Source organism: Ambystoma mexicanum, chromosome 4q (genome assembly GCF_040938575.1).
Source record: "Ambystoma mexicanum isolate Mex_15411 chromosome 4q, UKY_AmexF1_1, whole genome shotgun sequence".
Taxonomy (NCBI): Eukaryota; Metazoa; Chordata; class Amphibia; order Caudata; family Ambystomatidae; genus Ambystoma; species Ambystoma mexicanum.
In genome coordinates this window covers 79,486,611-79,508,422 of record NC_090928.1, presented here as the reverse complement: position 1 = coordinate 79,508,422, position 21,812 = coordinate 79,486,611, and the positions used below count along the sequence as shown (strand labels likewise).

The following is a 21,812-nucleotide window of genomic DNA, read 5'->3' as shown; positions in this document are numbered from 1 at the left end:
ACCGTGGGTCCCGCACGCAGAGCAAGCATGTCTGAATTTGCAAGTCGCGCCCCAGTTGCATACCCCCTCATTGTAAAATCTGCAGCAAGCCGGTGTCCTCGCGCTCACGGTGTTCGTTCGCCCTGCCCCAGTTGGCCTTGATATTGCTTCCGTGAGGACCGGCTGTATTGTACTTGTATTACCCCGGACCGGTTGCGGCCCCATGTTATTGGCCCATGCTGTCATTTCCATCCTCCCCTCCCTTGCTGCCACTGTTCTGGGGGCCGTAATTGTGCTGTTTAACCCTGCCCCGACAGCCAAGTGTCCTCCCCCCTGCCTCTGCCCAGGGATTGATGCGCCCTCCTGCCAGTATGATTGTCCCATCCGCTTGCTCTATTGTCCCACTGGAAGATTCCAGCCAGTCCTCGACTGACTTATGATTCCATTTCAGTTTGGGATCATGTTCCATTCGTAGACGAAATCGCTGGTCTCTCAAGAACCATTCATTTCCACCCTGTTGATTATATTCATGTATAACACATGCCCTGTATGCCATCAAGTGTGGACCCAGGTCTGGGTCCTTTTGATTGAGTGTCTGGGACAATATCTTAAACGCAGCGAGCCAATTTTCCAGGGTTTCTGCCGGCCTCACTCTTTTCCTGGCCTTGGCTAATTCCCTCCCTCCTGTTCCCCGCAGTGTGTCATTGCCCTTTGTTTCGTGTTCCAAGAGAGATAATATGTCAATGAACTTGCCCTCCCAAATTTCTTGCTTCACCCACTCAGGCAGAAGCCATGCTGAGTAATTGCCGCCTGTTGCTGGCGGTAATTTGGTATTTGTGCCCTCTACCCCGGTGCTGAATGTGGCGTCAGTGGCTGGGGTGCCGCTTCTTGCCCCGTCTTCCCCCCCTGCCAGACCTTGCTTGCTCCCGTGGCGGCCGCCCATGGTGCCCTGTTTGCTATGGGGGCCGATGTGGCCGTTGCCCCTTGCGCTGCCAACACTGCCCTTACGATTTTTTGTATGAATTCCGACTCACCATCACTGCCCACAGGCACACTGCCTGGTACCGACCCGGTCTGGCGGTGTTATCAATTTCGGTTGGGCCTTTGTCGGCGGGGCGGGCGGCTGTGCAGGCGTTGGCACATTTTGCGCGGTTGTGGGTGGTGCCGGTGTCGCCCCCAACTTCGCTTTTAAAGCTGCCAGTTCTTCCTCCAAGTCCCTTTTTGTCTTTTTTACGTGTGGGCCCCCACTTGTTTTCGCCCTATGCTTCCGAGGGGGGCCCCTCTCCTGACCCCCACCCGCAGGTGAGTTCTCGTGGCCCCCCCACGCCTTCACCACTTGTCGAGTCCTTGTTCTCCGGCACGGTTTTGCCCCCCTCCGGGTTGCATCCCGGGATGGCGACTATGTTGGCGATTGTCGGGCCCCCCATCCTTGCCATGGCAGCCTGCCACCCCAAGACCTCGGTGAGGGCTAGAAATTCAGCCCAAGATTGTGCGTCCATTCCTCGCCCCGTGTTTGATGGTCCGGCTGCTTCCTCCACTGTCTGGCCGTCTTCGGATAACACGAGCTCTACCACCTCCAGCCCGGTGTTAACTGCACTTGCATGTACCGACATGTTGACCTATGTAAAAACCAAATGTTTAGGTCACTGTGGAGTACATAAAACTTATTTTAGCTGTGCCCCCTGTGCCAATGCTTGTCCCTTGCCGCCACTTATGTACTAATTACCCCCTTTATGACCCTTTAGCACCCATCCCGCGATCTGTCCGTCTCTGCCACCCATTCATTCCCTCTATGGGACGTTGTAATGGCGTTCCTCCTGCTTCCTTATTGCACAACACCCAAACCACTTTATACTGTGAAACCCAAATGCGCCTGTACCCCCAAGAGGCCCAGAAAGTAAAATTAACTCAACCCACTTTCCTGTGTCGTGTTCCGGGGGCATTCGCTGCGAGCCATGTTCCCACGCCCTGGTGAACCATAACAGGTAGCACCAAACCCCACCTATGAAATGCCCTTTACTCCGAGAGGAAGAACCTTCCCGAGTCCCCGGACTGTTTGGACACTACCTGGCCCTTGGAAAATGCATATTATTCATTTACAATTTACTCATTTTTCAGGCTGGGTGCGGTGTTGCGGGGAATGTGATCCCATTTACCTACTAGGTAGAAAGATAGAGATAGAGCGAGGTAGAGAGAGAGAGAGAGAGGGGTAGAGAGCAACAGAGAGAGGGATCGAGAGAGATAGAGAGAGATAGTGAGAGATAAGGAAAGGAACTTCCTCCCCCACAGCTGATCCAACCCCGTCACGCCTCTGCGTACCTTGCATACTGAGCCACATGCAATGAATTGCTCTAAGTGACCGCAGCTTCCCCATCATAAACAGATGCCACTGTTTGCAACACAATAAAACCTTGCCTGAGGAAGCTGCTGTATTAACACAGCCATATGCGCAGGAGCGTGCCAAAAGGCAGTGCCCGAGGCTGCCCACACCTATTTATTTACATAAACCGCACACTGCCATGCCACACATGAGGGTGTCTCCCAACCTGCTATGGCATTTACCCCTACAACAGTACCACGTCTGCCCCCCCTTCCCCCCCACCCCTCGTAGTCCTTCCAACGAAGGCCTCGCATGCCGAGCAAACCCCTGAGCCGCAACACGTGGCGCGGATGGTACTGCCACTGCCTCGCTGCACACGCCACCAAACCCGGCGCCGCACCCGTCCCCCGGTCCTCTCCTGAGCGAAAATTCCCAGCTGGTGAGCCATGACCAACCCGCTTAGACCTGATGCACTATGGACTAACCTGCACTATGTACTCTCATGAGGTAACACACTCGGTGCGTTCCGTCCCGTATTACCCCTGGACCTACTTTGAATATCCCCCAACCGAATTTGGCCCTAAATATTAATCTTGTTCCACTCCCCATGGTACTCTCCCGGTCCCCCCACCCACCCCCTCGCACCACAGCGCATTGCCCGTATCCCGCGGGTGGCCGTGCCGTCACTCAAAATGGATCCGCGAGGACCTCATTCACAGTATACATGTAAGACACCTGCAGGCCCTCCGATAATTCCTGCAGCATTCGGAATGAACAGGTGGGGAAGCGCGGCACAGGGCAGGCCCTCTGATAACCCCAGCCGCACTCGGAATGATTGGGTGGGGGAGCGCGGCACAGGGCAGACCAGCAGCTGTGCCGGCGTGCCAGCCCGCTCACCCCACTCAACCCCGCAGACCTCACCCACATAACAATCCCCCGATCCCGAACATTTTTGGGGCCAAAAATGCCCCCATCCGACCACCCCGAACACAGCTAGAATCATCAGAGGCCCTGCGAGCGTGCCTTCAGCTATAAAAACAATGTATAATATATATAACGCTGGGTCGCGTATCATTGCTATGGTGTGGGCAACGCTTTGTCACCATTCCCATGGTAATGTTATTTTGGCCATATTGGCCGGCTGCCATTGCTGGCTTATATATATATATATATATTTCTGATGTTTGTTAATCTGCTTAGAATCACATGCTGTGCATAGGTCCGACATCCAGTGGTCACTGCGGAGTATTGCATTTTGTTTTTCGTAGTCGAAAAGGGGATGTCGACAAGGCGTGTCTGTAACACTATCCCTATAGTGACGTGCGTAGTACCCATAATCCCTCACGCGTCGAGGTCCCTCAGATTGTTTTTTTCCGCCCAGCTTCTGGTCGCCTTACGCGGAGCTCCTAGAGAGACATTGCAAATACTTACTATCGGACCTCGGTCCTTAATTATACTTATTATATTGTTAAAGATCCCTCCCCTCGACGTTAGCTGTGAAGCTGTTTCTCCGCCGAGCAAGTTTTCGACGGAGGGGAAGAGACGGAGGAGATCCTTCAGCGCTGCCGAACACGTGGTCTGGCCTCGCCGGCCAACATACAGTAGGGAGAGTGGGGGTTCGAACTTTTATCTTCTCTTTGAGAATGTCTTTCTTTCTCCCCTATCTTTCCCTTGGGGTTGTTATCACCAGTTATTATTGCCTCAGCTATGGAGAGGACACCTTTTAAGTTTTGCCCACGCTGTAGGGGCAAATTGTTAAAACGGATTTCTGAAATCTGTCCTGGTGGCGCAGAAGTTCAGAAGGCCAACCTAATTACTTGGAACAGGGTAACCTCTGGACGAGCCAGACCAATCAAGGTAGCGATCGCGGCGGTCAAGACTAGGTCTCAAGAGGGGTGAGGGTGACTGAAAGCCCGCAATGAGCACACAAAGCAAGATCACTTACAAACTACTCCAAACAGTTGTTATATTAAAAATATATACACATTTATTCCAAGGCCTTTAAAACAATGACCGTAGCGAGAAAATCACAATATAACGATAGTAAACCAACACATACCATATCAACACAATATATATACAAATACGACAGTCTCAAGCGTTAGATGCACGAAATGGGTAGTCCACCTAAAAGGGAAGGAAGACAGGCAGTGCGAAATAATGCTTAGACCCAGTTCGCCTTCAGAGGCACCTAACTAGATGGAAGTCCGAGCCCTGCGAAGAGTGGAGCCTTGTGCTCAAAAGTACCTGCACGCGCTGGTGCCAACAGGCAAAAGGAGAAGCTCTTCGAGGGAAATCAGGCAGTTCAGTTTAGTGCACAAAAGAAGAACAACACGTTCCGCGACTCAAGCGCAGCCTCCACAGTGGGCAGAAGCAGAGCGCGAGTACGGAAAAGGGTGCTGTTTGACACAGCGGGGAAAAGCAATGGGCTCCTGCAGGAGGGCGACCAGATCCTAGCTATGCTACTCACCGGTCCCCGATGCAAGCAGACCCAGGCTTCTCCGCGTCCGTTTCAGTAGCTGGCAGGTTCAGAAGAGCAGGGAACGCCTCTTCGTCGTGTTGAGTAAAAAGACGTCCCAATCGAAGAAACCTGCACAGTTTGTTACCACAGCAGGGCAACGGAGCGGCCGTGTGTATCTGAGCCAAATGTACACTACTCGCTTCAGACCTGGGAACGCCAAGTGTACGAAGCGTGTGAGAGTGACAAGGACTCGAAATACTACACAACCTGGCGGCGGTTACAGAGCAAGACTCCCGTGTAAGCTGGTCAGTCAGCTGGATGGCCCAGAGACGCTTCCGAAGGCTTACTGGCAGGAGATGGTGAAGATGCCGAGAATAGCTGTTCCCGCTATTCCAAGGGTCGAAGTACCAGTACAGGCCTTCTGGTTCGATCAAAGGTGAAAAGGGTTTCACAAGGCGACAGCAGTGCAGAGGAGAAGTCCTTCAGCGGGTCACCAGCGATTCCTCGGTCCAGCCTCTTGGTTGCAGGATACTTGGCTCCTGTATTCCTTCGTTCGTGAGAACTCAGGAGATCGACATGGTAGTGGTGTTTCCAGCCCCCTCTTATCCACGGTTCCCTTCGCGCCAAAACGGAGGGGACCCAATGGGAGATCCGCTCATCAACACTCACACCATTCGTGGACCAATCACGGACCACGGTGGTCCCAGGCATTCACACCACCCTAGACTCTCTGGCACCCAGGATGTGTATTGGGACCAGACATCCCAGCCCACATCCGGGAGGCACACACAAGACATGTAGAAGTCTGCGAAAGCATCCGTGTTTCGCGGGAAAGTACATGCCCAAATAAGGAAGGCCCCGGGTCGGCTCGACCTGGGGAAGGTGAAGGGAGCAAGACGGTCAGCGGACAGGACAAAGGAGCCTCGTGGTCTGGCCATTTTGGGAGCCAGGCCACCATTTTGGGTTAAGGGCGAGAAACGCGTTTAGAACGCCAAAAGGAGCTCAAAACACAAGAAACGATCGCTGCCACCATTCCCGTCCCTGAATCACTTGCACCGATCAGATACAATCCTAAACGAGTATCTAGGGCCTGTAGAAGGCTAGAGACCCAAGAGAGCTGTAACTTAGCTTACAGTGCCCTCTTGTGTCATGTTGCATGAAAGCCGCAACATGATAAAAGAAACTACGGGAAACAGCGTTCCCCGGTACTGACTGTCTTAAGGGCATGTCAGTTTCCCCGTAAGAAAGGAGCGAAAGCCCAGAGGAGTGCGGCAGAAGGCTGCACTTCTCTGGCAAAGTCAAGAACAAGGTGAAAAACAACAGCAAAAAGTTTAGGGGTTGCCACATGGAAGGAAAATTACCTACAATTACGAAATCTTTCCTAACACAAATACACTTGGAAGGACAAACACAAGCTCTGTAATCGTTGCTTGCCCCTCGATCATAAGGAGGACAGCTGTGCGGCCTGTAAACTCTTGAAACCAAGAACTCTTAAAGAACGCAAAGTTAAGAGGTGGGCGGACTACGCTATGTCGAAGTCAGTTTCCTCACCCGCCGCCGCTGTTACAGAAAGTGACGAGGAGGGTGATAACTCGAAGTCCGTTACGGAAGTCATTAACCCCCAGAAGGAGCGCTCGAGCTCCTCGACGTCCGTCCCCGGCCCCGACGGGCTCGGCTCACGCCCTGCTCATGGGGATGAACACCCCGGCGACAGGGACGCACACAGACCCCATAGGCCTAAGCACACAACCCACGGCTCTTCTTCGTCGAAGACGAAGGATCCATCAGCGCCGAAGGGGACGCAGGGCACTCCGGCGTCTACCTCAGACCGTAAGGGTCTCAAGCCCCACCAGCAAACGCAGTCGCGACCAGCGATTGGGCTTTCATCAAACACGGGCGCTACCCCAAAATCATCCGACGTAACGCTCCATAGAGCGGCCGTCGAGGAACAACGCGTAACGCAGGCAACGTCGACACCAGAGTCCTCTACTGACAAACTCGTTGTCGAGAGCCTGGCGACAATTGTTTCCGAAGACACACGTAAGCGGACGACGAAACAAACGTCCAATACCGCACAAAAAGCTATAGAAACGCCGAAAAAGCATAAGAGTAGCCAGAAACTGCCCCTTTCATCTAAGGGCACTTCGGAACTACCGGAGGGCTTTTCAGATGGCGACGGAAACCTTTCTTCGACGTTGTGGGAGCGTTCTAAGCGTTTTGAAGGTGAAAACACTGATTTCCCCCCTCTAGACTATTCAGGGGTCCCCCATGAGACCCTTGAAAGACTCCATTCTTGTATGGAGAAAATGGAAAGGTTTTTGGGAAACCAAAACCCACCCACACCCAAAAGACTAAGAGAATGGCCCCAGGATGACCCTAGGGTCAAAATTCCTAGGCTGTTTCCCCCTTCTACAGACGTATATGACCTCACGGAAGAGGAGCAATACCTCCAGGAAGATGAGTGTTTGGGTGGAGAGGAAGAACATGAGGAAGAGGGGTTTGAAGAAGATCCTTACACTAGTGCAGGAGCTTTCGAAGAAGATACAGCTACCTCGCAGCCTTGGCAATCCCCATAAGTCCACTCGGACCCTGATGTCTTTCACCCTTCTCCTCCCAAGGATTCACCTATTGGAAACACCTCTCCCATAGATGACCAACCTTCACTTAATGCACTATTGCGCAAGGCAGCAGCGCATTTTGAAATAGACACAGGGGAGACTATTCCTGACATAGACTTTGTAGAGAAAGTTATTAAAGAAAAAGCCCCTGTTAGTCAGTCTATTCCGCTCCTGGCTTCTATAAAGAGAAGAATAACTCCTTCCCTTTCCAATCCTGCCTTAGTCAGAGGGGTCAACCCTCGGATAGAAAAGCTCTTCAGCCCTTCGCCCTCTGACCCGTTGTACATCAGAGGCCATTCTATTCCGGACTCCCTCGTAGTTACTAATATAAGGAAAAGAGCAGGGGTACCACTATCCACTAGTGAGGCACCATCTGACAAAGAGGGCAAAAAGCTCTACGCACTTGGGAAGAGAATCACGACGTCCGCCGCCTTTTCAACTAGGATTGCAAATAACAATTCCCTACTAGCTAGCTACGCAGATGCACAGTGGAGCAAGCTGCGCAGCGAAGCAGAGGACGCACCAGAAACCCTGCGTTCACGCCTGTTAGCTACAATCTCAGAGGGAACTCTTGTAAACCAGGGCATCGTAAAGAACTCCTTAGATGCCGCAGAGACGGCTGGCCGTTCCCTGGTTCAGGGAACACTTCTCAAACGCCATGTCTGGCTGCGCAATTCGGGCTTTAAGCCGGAAACCCAGGCTTCCCTGATAAATAAGCCCATAGAAGAAATACATCTGTTTGGGAAAGCAGTTGATGAGGCCCTAGAACATGCGAAGAAAGAGTTTGATACCATCAAAACTCTTGACCAAATTTCTAGGCCCTCTAACAGACGCGGCTATGGCAATAGACGCTCCTTTCGTGGCCAACGCCAGCAGCAAAACCAACAGCAATTTTACTCTGCTACCAACTGGCCCTCTAACCAGGGTAACAACACCCAGTTCAGTCAAAGAGGCCAACGCCGTGGCAGGGGAAGAGGTCACGGCTCCAGCCCCAAAGGTTCCACGCCCAATACCAACAAATGACCCGAAGATTCGGGTCCCCTCCCATGCATCACCGGTCGGGGGCCTGCTAACATCGTTCCTTTCAGCATGGGAGGGAATATCGTCAGACCGCTGGGTATTATCCACCATAGCCCACGGATACTGCATCGAATTCAACGGTTCCCCGAAGTACAGACCCCCACGGAACCGACGCATGACACCGGAACACCTCACCATTCTTCTACAAGAAGTAGAAGAGCTACTGAAAAAAGAAGCTATAGAGGCTGTCCCCCTATCTCAGGTAACAGAAGGTATTTATTCAGTGTACTTCCTTATACCCAAAAATGACTTAACCATGCGCCCTGTATTAGATCTGCGCCCAGCGAACAAGTTTGTCAAACCCCAAAGTTTCGTATGGTGACCTTGCAGGAAGTAATCCCACTGTTATCACAGGGGGATTATATGACAACACTGGACATGAAAGATGCATTCTTTCATATTTTGATGTTGCCAGCGCACAGAAAATACCTCAGGTTCAAGATAGAGAACAAACACTACCAGTTCAGAGTACTACCCTTCGGGATAGCATCTGCACCAAGGGTATTCACGAAAGTACTGGCAGTGGCAGCGGCCCACCTGCGCAGGTTATCCATCCCGGTATACCCTTACCTCGACGACTGGCTCATAACGGGGGATTCTTACGAAACATGCTTCTCCAATACCCAAAAGACTGTAGACCTTTTGTTCCAACTGGGCTTCTCCATCAACGAATAGAAGTCCAGCTTAGACCCCAGCCAAATCAAACAATTCCTAGGGGCTCTAATTCGAACAAAGGACGGCCTCGTCTTCCCCTCCAACGAGAGGGTCCAAAACGTGCTGTTTCAGATCCCCCATTATGTGGCAGGTCGAGAGGTGACGGTACGCAAAGCAATGCGCTTGCTAGGAATGATGGCGTCATGTATTTATTTGGTACCTCACGCGCGCCTGCGCATGCGCCCAATGCAAGAGTGGCTCAACAGCCAGTGGTGTCAGGCCAGCGGACAATGGGACGATCTAGTGGTGGTCTCGCAGGCCTTGGTTCTCTCGCTACGGTGGTGGACAAAAGAAAACCTGTTATTAGGGAAAACTTTTGCCACACCCGCAGTGGAAGCCACTCTAACCACAGACGCATCCCTTACAGGATGGGGGGGCTCACCTATCCCATCACACTGCTCACGGAGCGTGGACTCCGAGCTTAGCATCCAAGCATATAAACCTGCTGGAACTACTAGCGGTGTTCAAAGCACTGAAAGCCTTTCAGGAACACCTACAAGGAAAGACAGTGATGGTCCTCACAGACAGCACCACAGCCATGTACTACCTCAACAAGCAAGGGGGCACTCGCTCTCCAGGACTGTCCAAGCTGTCCCAGAACATCTGGAAGTGGGCTCTCAAACACAACATGTTCCTACTATCACAACATGTACCAGGGGAACTCAATCTGCTAGCAGACGAACTCAGCAGAGACTTCCCCCTGCCCGTAGAGTACGAATGGCGGTTACAAGAAGACATCGTCTTCGACGTCTTCACACAGTGGGGTTTCCCAGAAATAGACCTGTTCGCAACTCTGGAAAACTCTCAATGCCAAGATTACGCCTCCAGGTACCCCCAGAACCAGTCCAAGGGGAACGGTCTTTCGATTCCATGGTCAGGGAAATTTGTTTATGCTTTTCCCCCCGACTCCCCTTCTCAACAAGATAGTGCACAAGATGCACCAGGAACAAGTTACCATGATACTGGTGGCCCCTATGTGGGCCCGACAGCCATGGTTCGCTCACTTGTTGGAGATGTCTCTATCTCCTCCAGTGAAACTGCCCTGCCCGTACAACATGCTGTCACAAGACAGGGGCAGGACACTGCACCCATGCCCTCAGACCATGAACTTAGCAGCCTGGCTCCTGAGGTCATAGAATTTGGACATTTACAACTTCCACAGAGGTGCATGGACATCCTCAGAGAGGCCAGAAAGCCTAACACTCGTCACTGCTATTCTAGCAAAGGGAAAAGATTTGTCATCTGGTGTAGAGGGAAGAGTATCAACCCCGTTGACTGCTCTCCCACACAAATTATTCTGTACCTGACCCATTTACTGGACTCGGGTCTAGTATTCAATTCTATTAAAGTACACCTGGCAGCGCTTTCTGCTTACACCACTTCACAACTCAAAGTATCGTGGTGGAAGATCCCAGTAATCGAAGCCTTCATGGAAGGGGTAAAGAGAATACACCCTCCAATAGCAAACGCAGCTCCCGGCTGGGATCTAAATGTGGTACTCACCAGGCTCATGGGGTCACCCTTTGAACCCATGCACAAGGCAACTCTTAAAGATCTCACTCTTAAGACTGCTTTCCTAATAGCTATTACCTCCATTAGGAGAGTAAGTGAACTACAGGCCCTTTCGGTTTTAGACCCCTTTGTAACAGTTCACAAGGATAAAGTGGTTCTACGCACACACCCAAGGTTCGCACCGAAATTCATCTCCAAATTCCATGTCAACCAGTCTATAGAACTACCAACTTTCTTTCAAAATCCTTCAAATCTAGGAGAAAAAAGCCTGCATACACTTGATGTGCGCAGAGCTGTCATGTTTTACATGGAAAGAACTAGTCCACTGAGAAAGACTAATCAGTTCTTTGTCTCGGTGGCAGCAGGAAGAGAAGGAGATGCAGTTTCAAAATCCACTATATCTAGATGGATTGTACAATGCATCACTCTCTGTTACACTCTTGCTAAGAGAGAACTACCCTTCAAGCCAAGAGCACACTCTACTCGAGGCACTGGGGCATTCATAGCATTCATTGCAAATGTTCCCCTTGAGTCCATCTGCAAAGCGGCAACCTGGAGTTCTGTACACACCTTTACAAAACACTACTGTCTAGATGCCCACTCTAGATCTGATTACCAGGTGGGACAAGCAGTATTAAGACATCTTTTCTCTACTGTTCCTTCTCACAACCCACCTCCAACCGGGTACTGCTCGCTAGTCTATGCACAGCATGTGATTCTAAGCAGATTAACAAACATCAGAAGACAATGCATTACTTACCGTAAAAGCATTTCTGATGGTTGTATCTGCTTAGATTCACATGCGCCCACCCTTCCTCCCCGCTCGGATGGTAGGAACATAGACATCCTTTTCTATATCTCTCTTTTCTGTACTCACTCACGTCTAGAAGGCTCCCTCAGGGCAGAAAAATACAAACAGAGGGACCTCGACACGTGAGGGATTATGGGTACAACGCACGTCACTATAGGGATAGTGTTACAGACACGCCTTGTCGTCGTCCCCTTTTCGACTACGAAAAACAAAATGCAATACTCCGCAGTGACCACTGGATGTCGGACCTATGCACAGCATGTGAATCTAAGCAGATACAACCATCAGAAATGCTTTTACGGTAAGTAATGCATTGTCATATATATGACTGTTTGCGATCGTTTCCACTGAAGGCCCCCGGCCGAGGCGCCGCCTCTCGGGTCCCCCGGTTCTTTATATTTGCAATTCTTTGCATTTCTGGGCCATGAAGTCATTGGTTTGCGAGGAGCGTGTTAGTGCGGCGTTTGGCCAGCAGAGCCCGCCTCGCACCAGCCACGGGCTTAGGATCCTCAGGCTGCCAGCCCACACCCCCCCTCAACCCTGCAAACTTTTCCCAGCGCCAGCGCGCCATCCCCGTCCAATATGGCGGCCCCCACAAAGGAAAAACACACTCCTAGGCACCCCCCCATTTTCTAATGCCGCCCCTTGCCCCCCCTCCAACGGACCCACGCTCGCGTCTCGCAGCCTTTAGGGCCTGACCCGCTCCTGCCTTCCAGAGAAAAGCGAATACCTGCCCGAGCGCTATTCACCTGTCCCCACGTGCCATCTACTAAGCCAGTCAGCAAACCACAACATCACCACCTGCGGTCGGTTCGCCATCCGACCGCCGCTCAGGCCTCCCCACGCAACAATTGTGGCCGCCGCGCCGCAGCAACTCCAATGGCCTCCGCCACCACCCCATGGGCGGCCACGTGCAAAAGGCTCAACCCTCGAACACATGGCGATGCAATCTTTACAAACACATTGTTTAGTACGTTTTTCTATGGATGCATTTTAGTTGTTTAGTTAAATGGCCGCCGTGCCACACTGCGTTGGCAATCATCATTCAAGTGTTTTTATCTGATGACCGTAAAGGGTAGATAAAGTTACAGCACCCACAATGCCCGGCGATCCATAGCCCAGTCCATAAGCAGATGTCCCAAAAGCCAAGCACCCCGGACGGATCCTACACAAACCAGCTGATATCCTACCCGACCGCTCAGCCTACATGACCGCTCACCCCTCTCAACCCCGCAAACTTCGCCCAGCGCCATCGCGCAATCCCCTTCCAATATGGCGGTCCCACAAAGTAACAACACCCTCCTAGGCACCGCGGCAACCCTCAGTTGATTCATGCCCCCCCCCGCATGCGACCTTGCAACGTGGCGAGACCACTTAACTGTCCCAACCCGCGCCATTTTCTAATGGCGCCGCGGACCCCCTGCCCCCCTCCAACAGACCCACGCTCCCCTCTCATCCCACACATGCGGCCGCCTCCCCACTGCGACACAACCGTCCGGACGGCCAACGATCCGTCTCGCACTGCAGATCACTCCCCCCAATCTCCCCCCGACGCGCTGTCTCACCACCCCCTCATACACATGCCTAGACCCTCCCGTGTAAGCACCTCAACGCGTCCCTTCGGGAACGGACCACCGCTGCCACAGGAACCTCCTGGAATCTCCTCAGCAACCTCCTGCACACGAAGCGGGCGCCTTCCTCCCGCTCCCCGACAAAGACGATCCGAACGAAACGACGATCCGAAAAAACGAAACGATGCTCCAGTGAGGCGGGAAACCGAGGGAGAATGTGCGATTGTTCTCCCAAGCCCGTGCCTTTATGGGCTGGCTTCTCCTCGGTTTCCCACCCCGCCCCTCCGGTTTCGCGCGCTTCAGGGGGGCGGGCTACGTGTGCCTCTCTTCCTCCCGCCCCCCTGACCAATAGTCCCATGGGGGGGGAGGGCGGCTGGACCGCCCCCACTAAGGGCCGGCGCCCGCCATGCCAGCTTCCCTGGCGCGTTCACCCGCCATATCAGCACCATGATTGGCTGGCGCAAAGGCGCACGATGCAAATGCTAATGTGGTTAACATCATTTTTTTTTTTAATGCTAAAACCGCAACACATGACTTGATTACTACTCTTATGGACCGGTCAGTCTTGTACACCTGCAGACGATGGGTCTACTGCCAAAATGGTGTTTAACCCGAATTGCTAATCCACTTGCAGGAACCGGTTCTAATTAGCCCACCTCTGGATTTGAGGCTGCATCCTGAATGTGCAATCAGCATCCACGTCAAAAGGTGCTAGATGTGGGAACGGTCCTCTAATGCCCATCAAATCAAAGTGCTTAATAACGGGTTTGCTTTAAAATGGGCAGAAATATGGACTAAGTCCCTCGCACCTAAATATTACTGTATGAATGTAGCTATTTAAAAGCAGCAAGTTTCTCGAACAAAATATTTCAAAAAGTGAACAAGGGCATTCTTTTGTAACCGATTTCATTTTGTATATTTTCCCACACTTTCTCTCCTTGTATCCCTTATTTCTTTGCCCCTGTATTTAGTTTAGTTTAGTTTTAGTTTATTCATTTGTATTGCGCACCAGACCCGAGGGTATGAGGGCGCATGAGCAGCATGGTTATTCAAAGCTTGGTTACAGGTTGCTTATACATTACAGTATTAGTGTGACAATGGAGGACAAGGTGAACAGTTTTACAGGAAGGCTATAATACAATACAGATATTTTACAAATAAACATACTTAACAGGATTGCGGCAGTGTGGTGTTAGAGGTTAGAAGTATTAGTGATCCTTGTTCTTTAACCACTGGATATAGTTGCGTCTGAAGTCTGTATAGGTTTGGGGTGTCCTGAGGGATGGTGGTAGGGCATTCCAGTGTTGGGGTGCTTTCACCTGGAAGCTGTTGCCACCCATTTTGGTGCATTTGAACCTGGGAACTATGAGCAGGTTTGCGTTGGAGGTTCTGGTGGGTCTGTTGGGGGTGTATTTGCATATTCTGTCTACCAGGTAACGTGGGGCAGCGTTGTTCAGGAATTTGTGAGTTAGCGAGGCTACTTTGAGCAGGATTTTGTCTAGGGTGTTGAGCCAGTTGTGGGATTTCCTGATGTTGGAAATGTGTTCTCTCCTGGGAATGCAAAGTGCTGCTCTGAGAGCGTTGTTTTGTAGCGTCTGAATTTTGTTGGTAATTTGCTTGCTGGCTCCTACGTAGAGGGCATTACAGTAGTCCAGTTTAGATAATACCAGGGCTCTGGCTAGTGTAATGCAGCTCTGGGTGGATAAGAAGGGTTTGGCTGCTCTTATAAGCTTACATGTGTAGGCCGTGGAGGAAGCCATAGAGCTAACCTGTTTGTGGAAGGTTAGGGAGGAGTCGAGGTATATTCCTAAAGTTTGCACTTCTTTGGCTACCTTGATCGGGTTCCCGTCTATGATGAAGTTGGTGTAATTGTGGTCTAGTTTGGTTAGGTTTGAGGTGGAACCAAGGATGATGATTTCAGTCTCGTCATTCAGGCATAGACTGTGCGTGGCCATCCATGCCTGAATGATGGGGTACACCTTGTTCACCAAGGCCAAATCCTGGTTGTAATCTCCCGTCAGCGGGATGAGGATCTGTGTATCATCAGCATAGTTGGTGTAGGTGCTACCCAGGCCATCTAGATCATCAAACAGGGGCTTTGTAAACACCTTGTACAGAGTAGGGGAAACGCAGGAGCGCTGTGAGACTCTGCATGTGATGGGGATGGGGTCGGCAGCGGCAGAGGTGGAGAAGACACGCATGGATCTGTTGCTGAGGAATGACTCGATCCAGCCGATGGCTTCTTGGGAGAAGTGGGCAGGTGAGTCTAAATGATTACAGAGGATTTTGTGGTCAACTAGATCAAACGTTGCGGAGAGGTCTAGTAAGAGTAGTAGTGCGGTTTTCCCGTTGTCTCTAAGGGTGTCTATTTGGGCTTTCAGATCAATGAGGGCCGTTTCAGTCCCATGTTGGGGTCTGAAGCCTGATTGTCGAATGCCTAGGAGGTGGTTTATTTCAAGGTATTTTTGGATTTGTTGGTATGCTGTCTTGTCGAGTATCTTGAGCAGGAATGGGACGGTGGTAATGGGTCTGTAATTGGTAGGGATGGAAGGGTCAAGGGAAGGTTTTTTAAGGAGGGGGAGGACCCAAGACTCTGAGGTTACTGGGGACTGTTCCTGAGGAGAATGAGGCATTGATGAGTCTGGCGAAAGGTCTCTTGCCGCATCTTTAATGATTTGTGGGGGGCAGAGGTCACCCTTGCAGTTGGATGGTTTAAGGCTGAGAATTATTTTTTCCACTTCGAAGTAGAGACTTTGGAGAAGCTGAAGCGAGCGGTGTTGGATGTGTAGGGTATGTGGGTGAGGGGCTCAGGGGGGTGTTAGTGGGGTTGATAGGTTTGGTAAGGGAGTCTTTCTTGTTTTTAATTTTGGTTTGAAGACCTGTGACTTTGTTGTTTAGTGCATTTTGGACACTAGTGCACCATTGTTTGTTCTTCACGCAGGTATCTGGAGTTAGCACCGGTGTTTCCAATTCTTTGATGATTGTAAACAACTCTTTGATACTGGATTTGGATTGTGCAATTCTCTGGTTATAGATTTCTTGTTTGGCAGCTATGATTTCTTTTTTGTAATTGGCCGTTATTTTGTTGAGCATTAACTTGTTGTGGTCTGTGGGAGACTGTCTCCAGACTTGTTCCACTTTGCGTTTTTCCAATCGAAGCGCTTTAAGGTGGCTGGAGAACCATTGGTTGAGGTGCTTTTTTGGTTTGCATTTTCTTAATTTTAGTGGTGCAATGGCGTCTAAGGCTGTGCGCATGGTATTGTTATAGCCTTCAACGAGGTCGTAAGGGTTGGAAGTAGGGAGTTGGTTGAGCGTAGGGAGGATAAGAGGAATCAGTTTTTCCGCTGTAATATTTTTCTTGCTTCTTGTGGGGATGGCTACGGCTAGCGCCATGTTGGTGATGGGGCTCGAAGCTTCGAGGGAGAAGGAGAGGAGATGATGGTCAGACCAGGATTGAGGAGAATTATTAGTGATAAATGCTGCACAGTTGTAGTCTGTTACCCAGTCAAGGGTTCTCCCTTTGTTATGGGTGGGGCCGGATACTTTTTGTGTGAAGCCTAGTTCAGACAGAATGTTATTGATGAGGGTGGCCTGGTGGTCTTTGGTGTCTTTGTAGCCTAGGTTGAAATCTCCTAGGACGAGGCATTGTGAGGAGTTTTTTAGGTTGTCGGTGAGGATGGCACTGAGGTCTTCCTCGAAAGATCCCAGGGGTCCAGGCGGTCTGTAGAGTAGGTGAATGGATATCATTTGGGAGTTAGCAGTGGGCAGCTTAGCTGTAAGCGATTCGCATGATGGGAGGTGTGTAGCGGAATCAAGTCTGATGTTAAGGTGAGTTTTGGCAATGACGGCCAGGCCTCCGCCTCTAGATTCAGTACTATCCGCTCGGATGATGGTGCAATCGTTGAGGATGGCTAGCGAGAGGGCTGGGCCTGCAGCTGCATGGAGCCAGGCATTAATATTTAAAAGTATTGAAACTTAAGTGCACACGGCTCCTTCTGTTTCAGTTGAATTGAGCATATGCTGGGTGAAAAGTTCCTCCAAATACTTTTATTTCTAACCATCTCTGCGTTGCTGCAGTATTTTACACAAACATCCAGACTTATTTTTTATTTTTAAATAACGGGTAAGGTTAGTTAACTATTTAAAAAGGTGAAGTTTGCAAAGGCTGGCTGTTCTAACATTAAGGTACAAACATGGTGTTCAAATGAAGTATTTCCCTAATTCAAAGTTACCGCACTCCAATTTAGACTTGGCTCTCACAGTGCACCATGACTTTGCACTTTAACTGTAGCAACAATGTAAGCTACCCAACATTTAAAGCGAGGGCTGGATTTACCACTAAGCTATGTTTGACAATGGTCGTATTAGACAAAAGAAAGCCCACACAGGTGCATGTTCGAAGATTAAATTACATCCCAGACCTACCTGAATCAAATCTTGCAAGGCCAGATCATGTTCTTCGCAATTGATTATGTCTGTGCTGTAGGAGGGCAAGGGAAAAGGAGAAATCTCTCTGGAGGAGTGTACATTGTACACGCGTCGGTCCCATCAGGGTTCATTGGTGCCAGTGTGGTATGTGGATATTGCAGTGACTGGAAGCAGAAGATATCAATTTAGATGGGATTGCCAATGCTTTTCTTTGAGGGCTCAATATGTATGTTCATGAAGCCTTCGGATAACAAAAAATAATGCTGTCTTGATTACATTTTCAGGTCAATATTTGAACTTTGGGGTCATGGCAAATCTACTGCAGAGTTAAAGAAATCATTGATGAGCTACCCGCAGGAACAGATGGTGCGTATGAAACATGAATGGGTTTGTTACTCTGGTTGTCTGTCAACGATCCTGTAATGTCCAGTTTTAATCAGAGTTCCAGAGGAGTTGTCACCCCTCTCACTTTGCAGGCTTAAGGCTCACCCGATTGCTTCTGCTCAACTAAGCTTGGTTGCAAGTTGTCCAGGGTCCTGCACCGCACAACTAACCCAGTCTGTGAGGCCCTGTACTATTCTTAATGTTCTTCAGAAGACTGCGGGGGTGAGCTGGGAGAAAGGCAGAAGGATCCAGCCGTTGTTGCCTTTCTTTTTCAATAGATCCTCTGCTCCCCTCTGAGGTAACATTTAGGCTCCACCACCTCCACTGGAGCTGCCTCCCACCTTCTAGGCCTGCCTAGTGCCTTACATGACCTTCTCCCCAGTCTTATGCTCAGTGGATTAGTTCCTAAAGAAACACCCAATCCCTCTGATCTATTGTCCTCTGACCTTTTCCACCTCTCATAAACATTAGGCAATGGCTACGACCATGGGCAGTTCTTACTAACCGCCCCTGAACCAACCCGCCCACCTCTTTCTCGGGTAGCGGAATCTCCAACTCCTAAGTAGCACTTCCTTTTACAACTTGGCTTCGGCTGTCACAGCCTCCTCCAACTCTTCAGCTAGTACCATCACCTTTACCATCTCTTAATCAGCTGTTACTGCTCCGCCTTAGCTGTTACCACTCCTTCTCAAGGATTGTCTCCTGTACCACCAACTCACCTCCTCAGCCGTCTGCACCTCCTGCACTTTTGCTACTAACACATTCTTTCACTTCTGGTCTCAGCACCATCTCCTCTCTCCTGCAACCAGCAACCCCGCTATCTGCCCAGACACCACTTTTACTGCTTCTGTCATTCTCCAGCCTTCTGTACTTCTCTTCAGTTTCCAGCCTTCCGGAAATTTGAGGCTCCTGCTCCAGCAACCCACACTTTCAGTCCGAGCTGCCTGGATTTTGTTAGGGCTCTCCCTCCTCCCCTGGCTGGGACTCCTGGTGAAGGTCTCCACCTGTATTCTCTGACTGATATAGAGCTGTGATTGGTAATGGTTCCTAAGTTCACCTTGGACTATTTTGGGCGTAGGTGGTTGGACCAAGTCTGCCATCTTGAAAGGCCTTTTCCCCTGATCCCCTGTGCTCAAACTGTGTGAGCTGAAACTAGAAACACTCTGGGCACGCTTTGTACACTCTTGGGTTTAGAAATAGTGTGTGAGATCAGGAAAACTGTAACATTGAGATGTTTCAGTAACTTTGTTTTCCTTCAAATGCAGTCCCCACTCAGGAATCTGCAGGCATGCAACATTGTATCCTTACGACTCTTCGAATGGCTCATTTTTACAAGTTTGTTAGTGCCATATTCTCATGTTCCGTAAGAACGTTTAACCGTGTCGATATACACACTTCCAGGGTCTATTGAATGGAAATGTTTTCCATTAAAGGGAAATACGACTTTTCCTACACTGGAACAAAAGGTTTCTTTAAAGAGAACTGCAGGCTCTCCGGTGAGGAGGTTGGCCCGCAGTGCCTCACCAAAGGTTTGGCAGTAGGTCTTTGGACTGATGGATTGCGAGGGGTCTAGACCTAAGTAATAGCCTGCAGTTAGGTACTGTAACTGGGGCCAAAAAGGCGAGTAAGGGACATCCATTGACACCATGGTTCACCACGTTGGTGGTCCCCAGAACCTGGTAGGAGACAGCAAAAAAACTCTCATATCTTTGAGATATTCCCAACAACATGGCAATGAACCATGTGGCTGCGGGATGTGAAAATGTCACCAGAACCCGAAATGGAATTTTGGGACCATGCTGCACATTTCATGATGCATACAAAAAAGACAGGTAAACCATTTTTCTAGGTGTCGCTTTGTTTGAAAGTTCTTAGTTTGCCTGAATGATGTCCACTCATAAATTACAACTCCAAATACACTGTAATGATGTGTTGCATTTTTGGGAGGCTACAGAATAAATTCAGGCAATATGTACGGTTCAACACCTTTTTAATTTGCTCAAAAATATAGGCGCCCCTCTACTGAAAACAAACACAGCTATATACTGACTCAGGAGGGTCTTGGAGCATTTATTAGCCCACTGCACCTTACCAGAGGGAAAATATCTGTCTGTTCCCACCTACAAGAACATTGTACTGAAATGCTTGGGATTCTCCTCTGAACAAGGGTAACAAAAGTAACCACAAACACGGGTATGTTTAGCATTTCAGTACTGGATTGACATTTTAGTGGGTACCAGGTTAATATGCAAACCAATATTGCTCCTATTTTAATGTACAATGAGTTGAAAGTTGGTGGGAACTATTGCAAAGAATACGTTATTTGGCCATGCTCGTTCTCAATGGGGGAATCCCATATTTTTGTAAACCTTTTATTTTAAAAAAACAGGGTGACAATACCTAGTTTAATAACTGGAATGATAACTGAACAGAACAGTCCACTTGGGATAACTAAACAGGGAAGAAACAAAAGATTGTGTTGGGGCTGTGTATTCACAAGCTTATCCTATCCTGTCTAGTATCTCTAACTCCTGTCTTAATTATACACTTAGCCTTCATGGTTACACCTGGGGAATGTGATTTGGGTTAATCGCCTATTGGATCTTGTGATGGGCTGAGTAGTGAGACACTATACTCTGTTAAATGTTTTAGAATTACTTGATTACATAAAAGGTAGAGTTGGGGGTAACTCCTACCTGTCCAACAAACAAACTCTCATTTATAAAGTGAGGGTTAGTATAACCAAAAAGAGGTGTATGTAGGGTAGAGTACCTCACTGTATCAGGGTCCCTAATGTTAAGCCCTTTTCTCCGAGTTAGACACCCTGTTCTTGAAATCAAAGTTCCAAAGGATGGACCACAGACATCTTTAATAGTCCTTGGACAAGGCTTATGCAAACCTATAATAAAAAAGTTCCAATATTAGGCCCAAAACAGTTATGCAGTCCTTCCATAATCTAGCACCGCTAATATAAATTCTTCCGAAAGGCTCTCTAAAATGGTTCTGCTTCACCTCTTCTCTGCCCTTTCTTGGAATTCTTTGAAACTTGGGGAATAATTGTCCCACTCCTCTTTTGTGCTAATGAAAACTTTTAGCAGAAGTAGTTTCTTCTGAGCACCTCTGTTGGTCATGCACCTCTGTTGGTCATGCTTTGTCAAAGCTTTGGATTCTCGCTTCAACTCCGGACTTGGGTCGGAACGTTAAGGTTCCAGCCTGTCATTCAGTCCTGGATCAGGCTACTAGTTATAGTTTTCTTCCCAGGCCTTCTGACTCTGTACTTTCTGCTTGGAGGTGTTTCCATCAAATATTCAAGGTCCTGCCTGGGTCACTATAGCCACCAACATGTTGAGGTAGGTATCCCATTTCTCCCCCCCTTTCTCTGGGTCCTTGTCAGGCACATTTTCTAATGCCCTCCTCTCATGGGCCAATCTCACATTTCTTCCGATTATGGTTGCTGGCAGTGGGTATGGATTCCTGCTTGCTCTCCACATCCCTCTAGATGAGGTTGGTTGTGGTTTCAGTCCTGGATTTGCACGGTCTGCCAAGCCCTTCTAAAAAGAAAAACTCTTGAACTTGCCAGAACAAAGGTTCCTCTGGCAGTTGCCAGAGTTCCACCAATCACCCTTCTGCTGGGTAGTTTCGCCTTCTTTCCTCTACCTTTGTGTAATGCTGCCTGCCTCTTGTATTTTTCTGTCTGCCTCCCCCCGTTGTATGCATGTGATGCCTGTATGCTTAAATCCTTCATCTTGCTGCCACCCCAAAGGCAGCCCTCTCATGCTATCCCCCCTACATCAATCAATCCCTCCCTGCCCATTGTGGGAGTTTGTATTGACACAATATGGTGACACCATTACCGCCTTGTTGCTGATTCTTTGATTTGACTTTTGGACTCGTGTGACTCATGTTGGTTCACCCCTCTCCAATCTCGTCTTTC

General features: G+C 49.6%; 1 protein-coding gene across 2 annotated transcripts in view; it reads left to right on the top strand.

Moving 5' to 3' along the window:
• The window catches only part of TRMT11 (tRNA methyltransferase 11 homolog), a 907,372-nt gene that overhangs the window by 182,336 nt on the left and 703,224 nt on the right, over positions 1-21,812 (top strand). For both annotated transcript variants that reach the window (XM_069607505.1, XM_069607506.1), the window contains one exon: positions 17,779-17,860. In XM_069607505.1, coding sequence (XP_069463606.1) covers positions 17,779-17,860 — 82 coding nt within the window. The remainder of the gene's footprint in view (positions 1-17,778; positions 17,861-21,812) is intronic.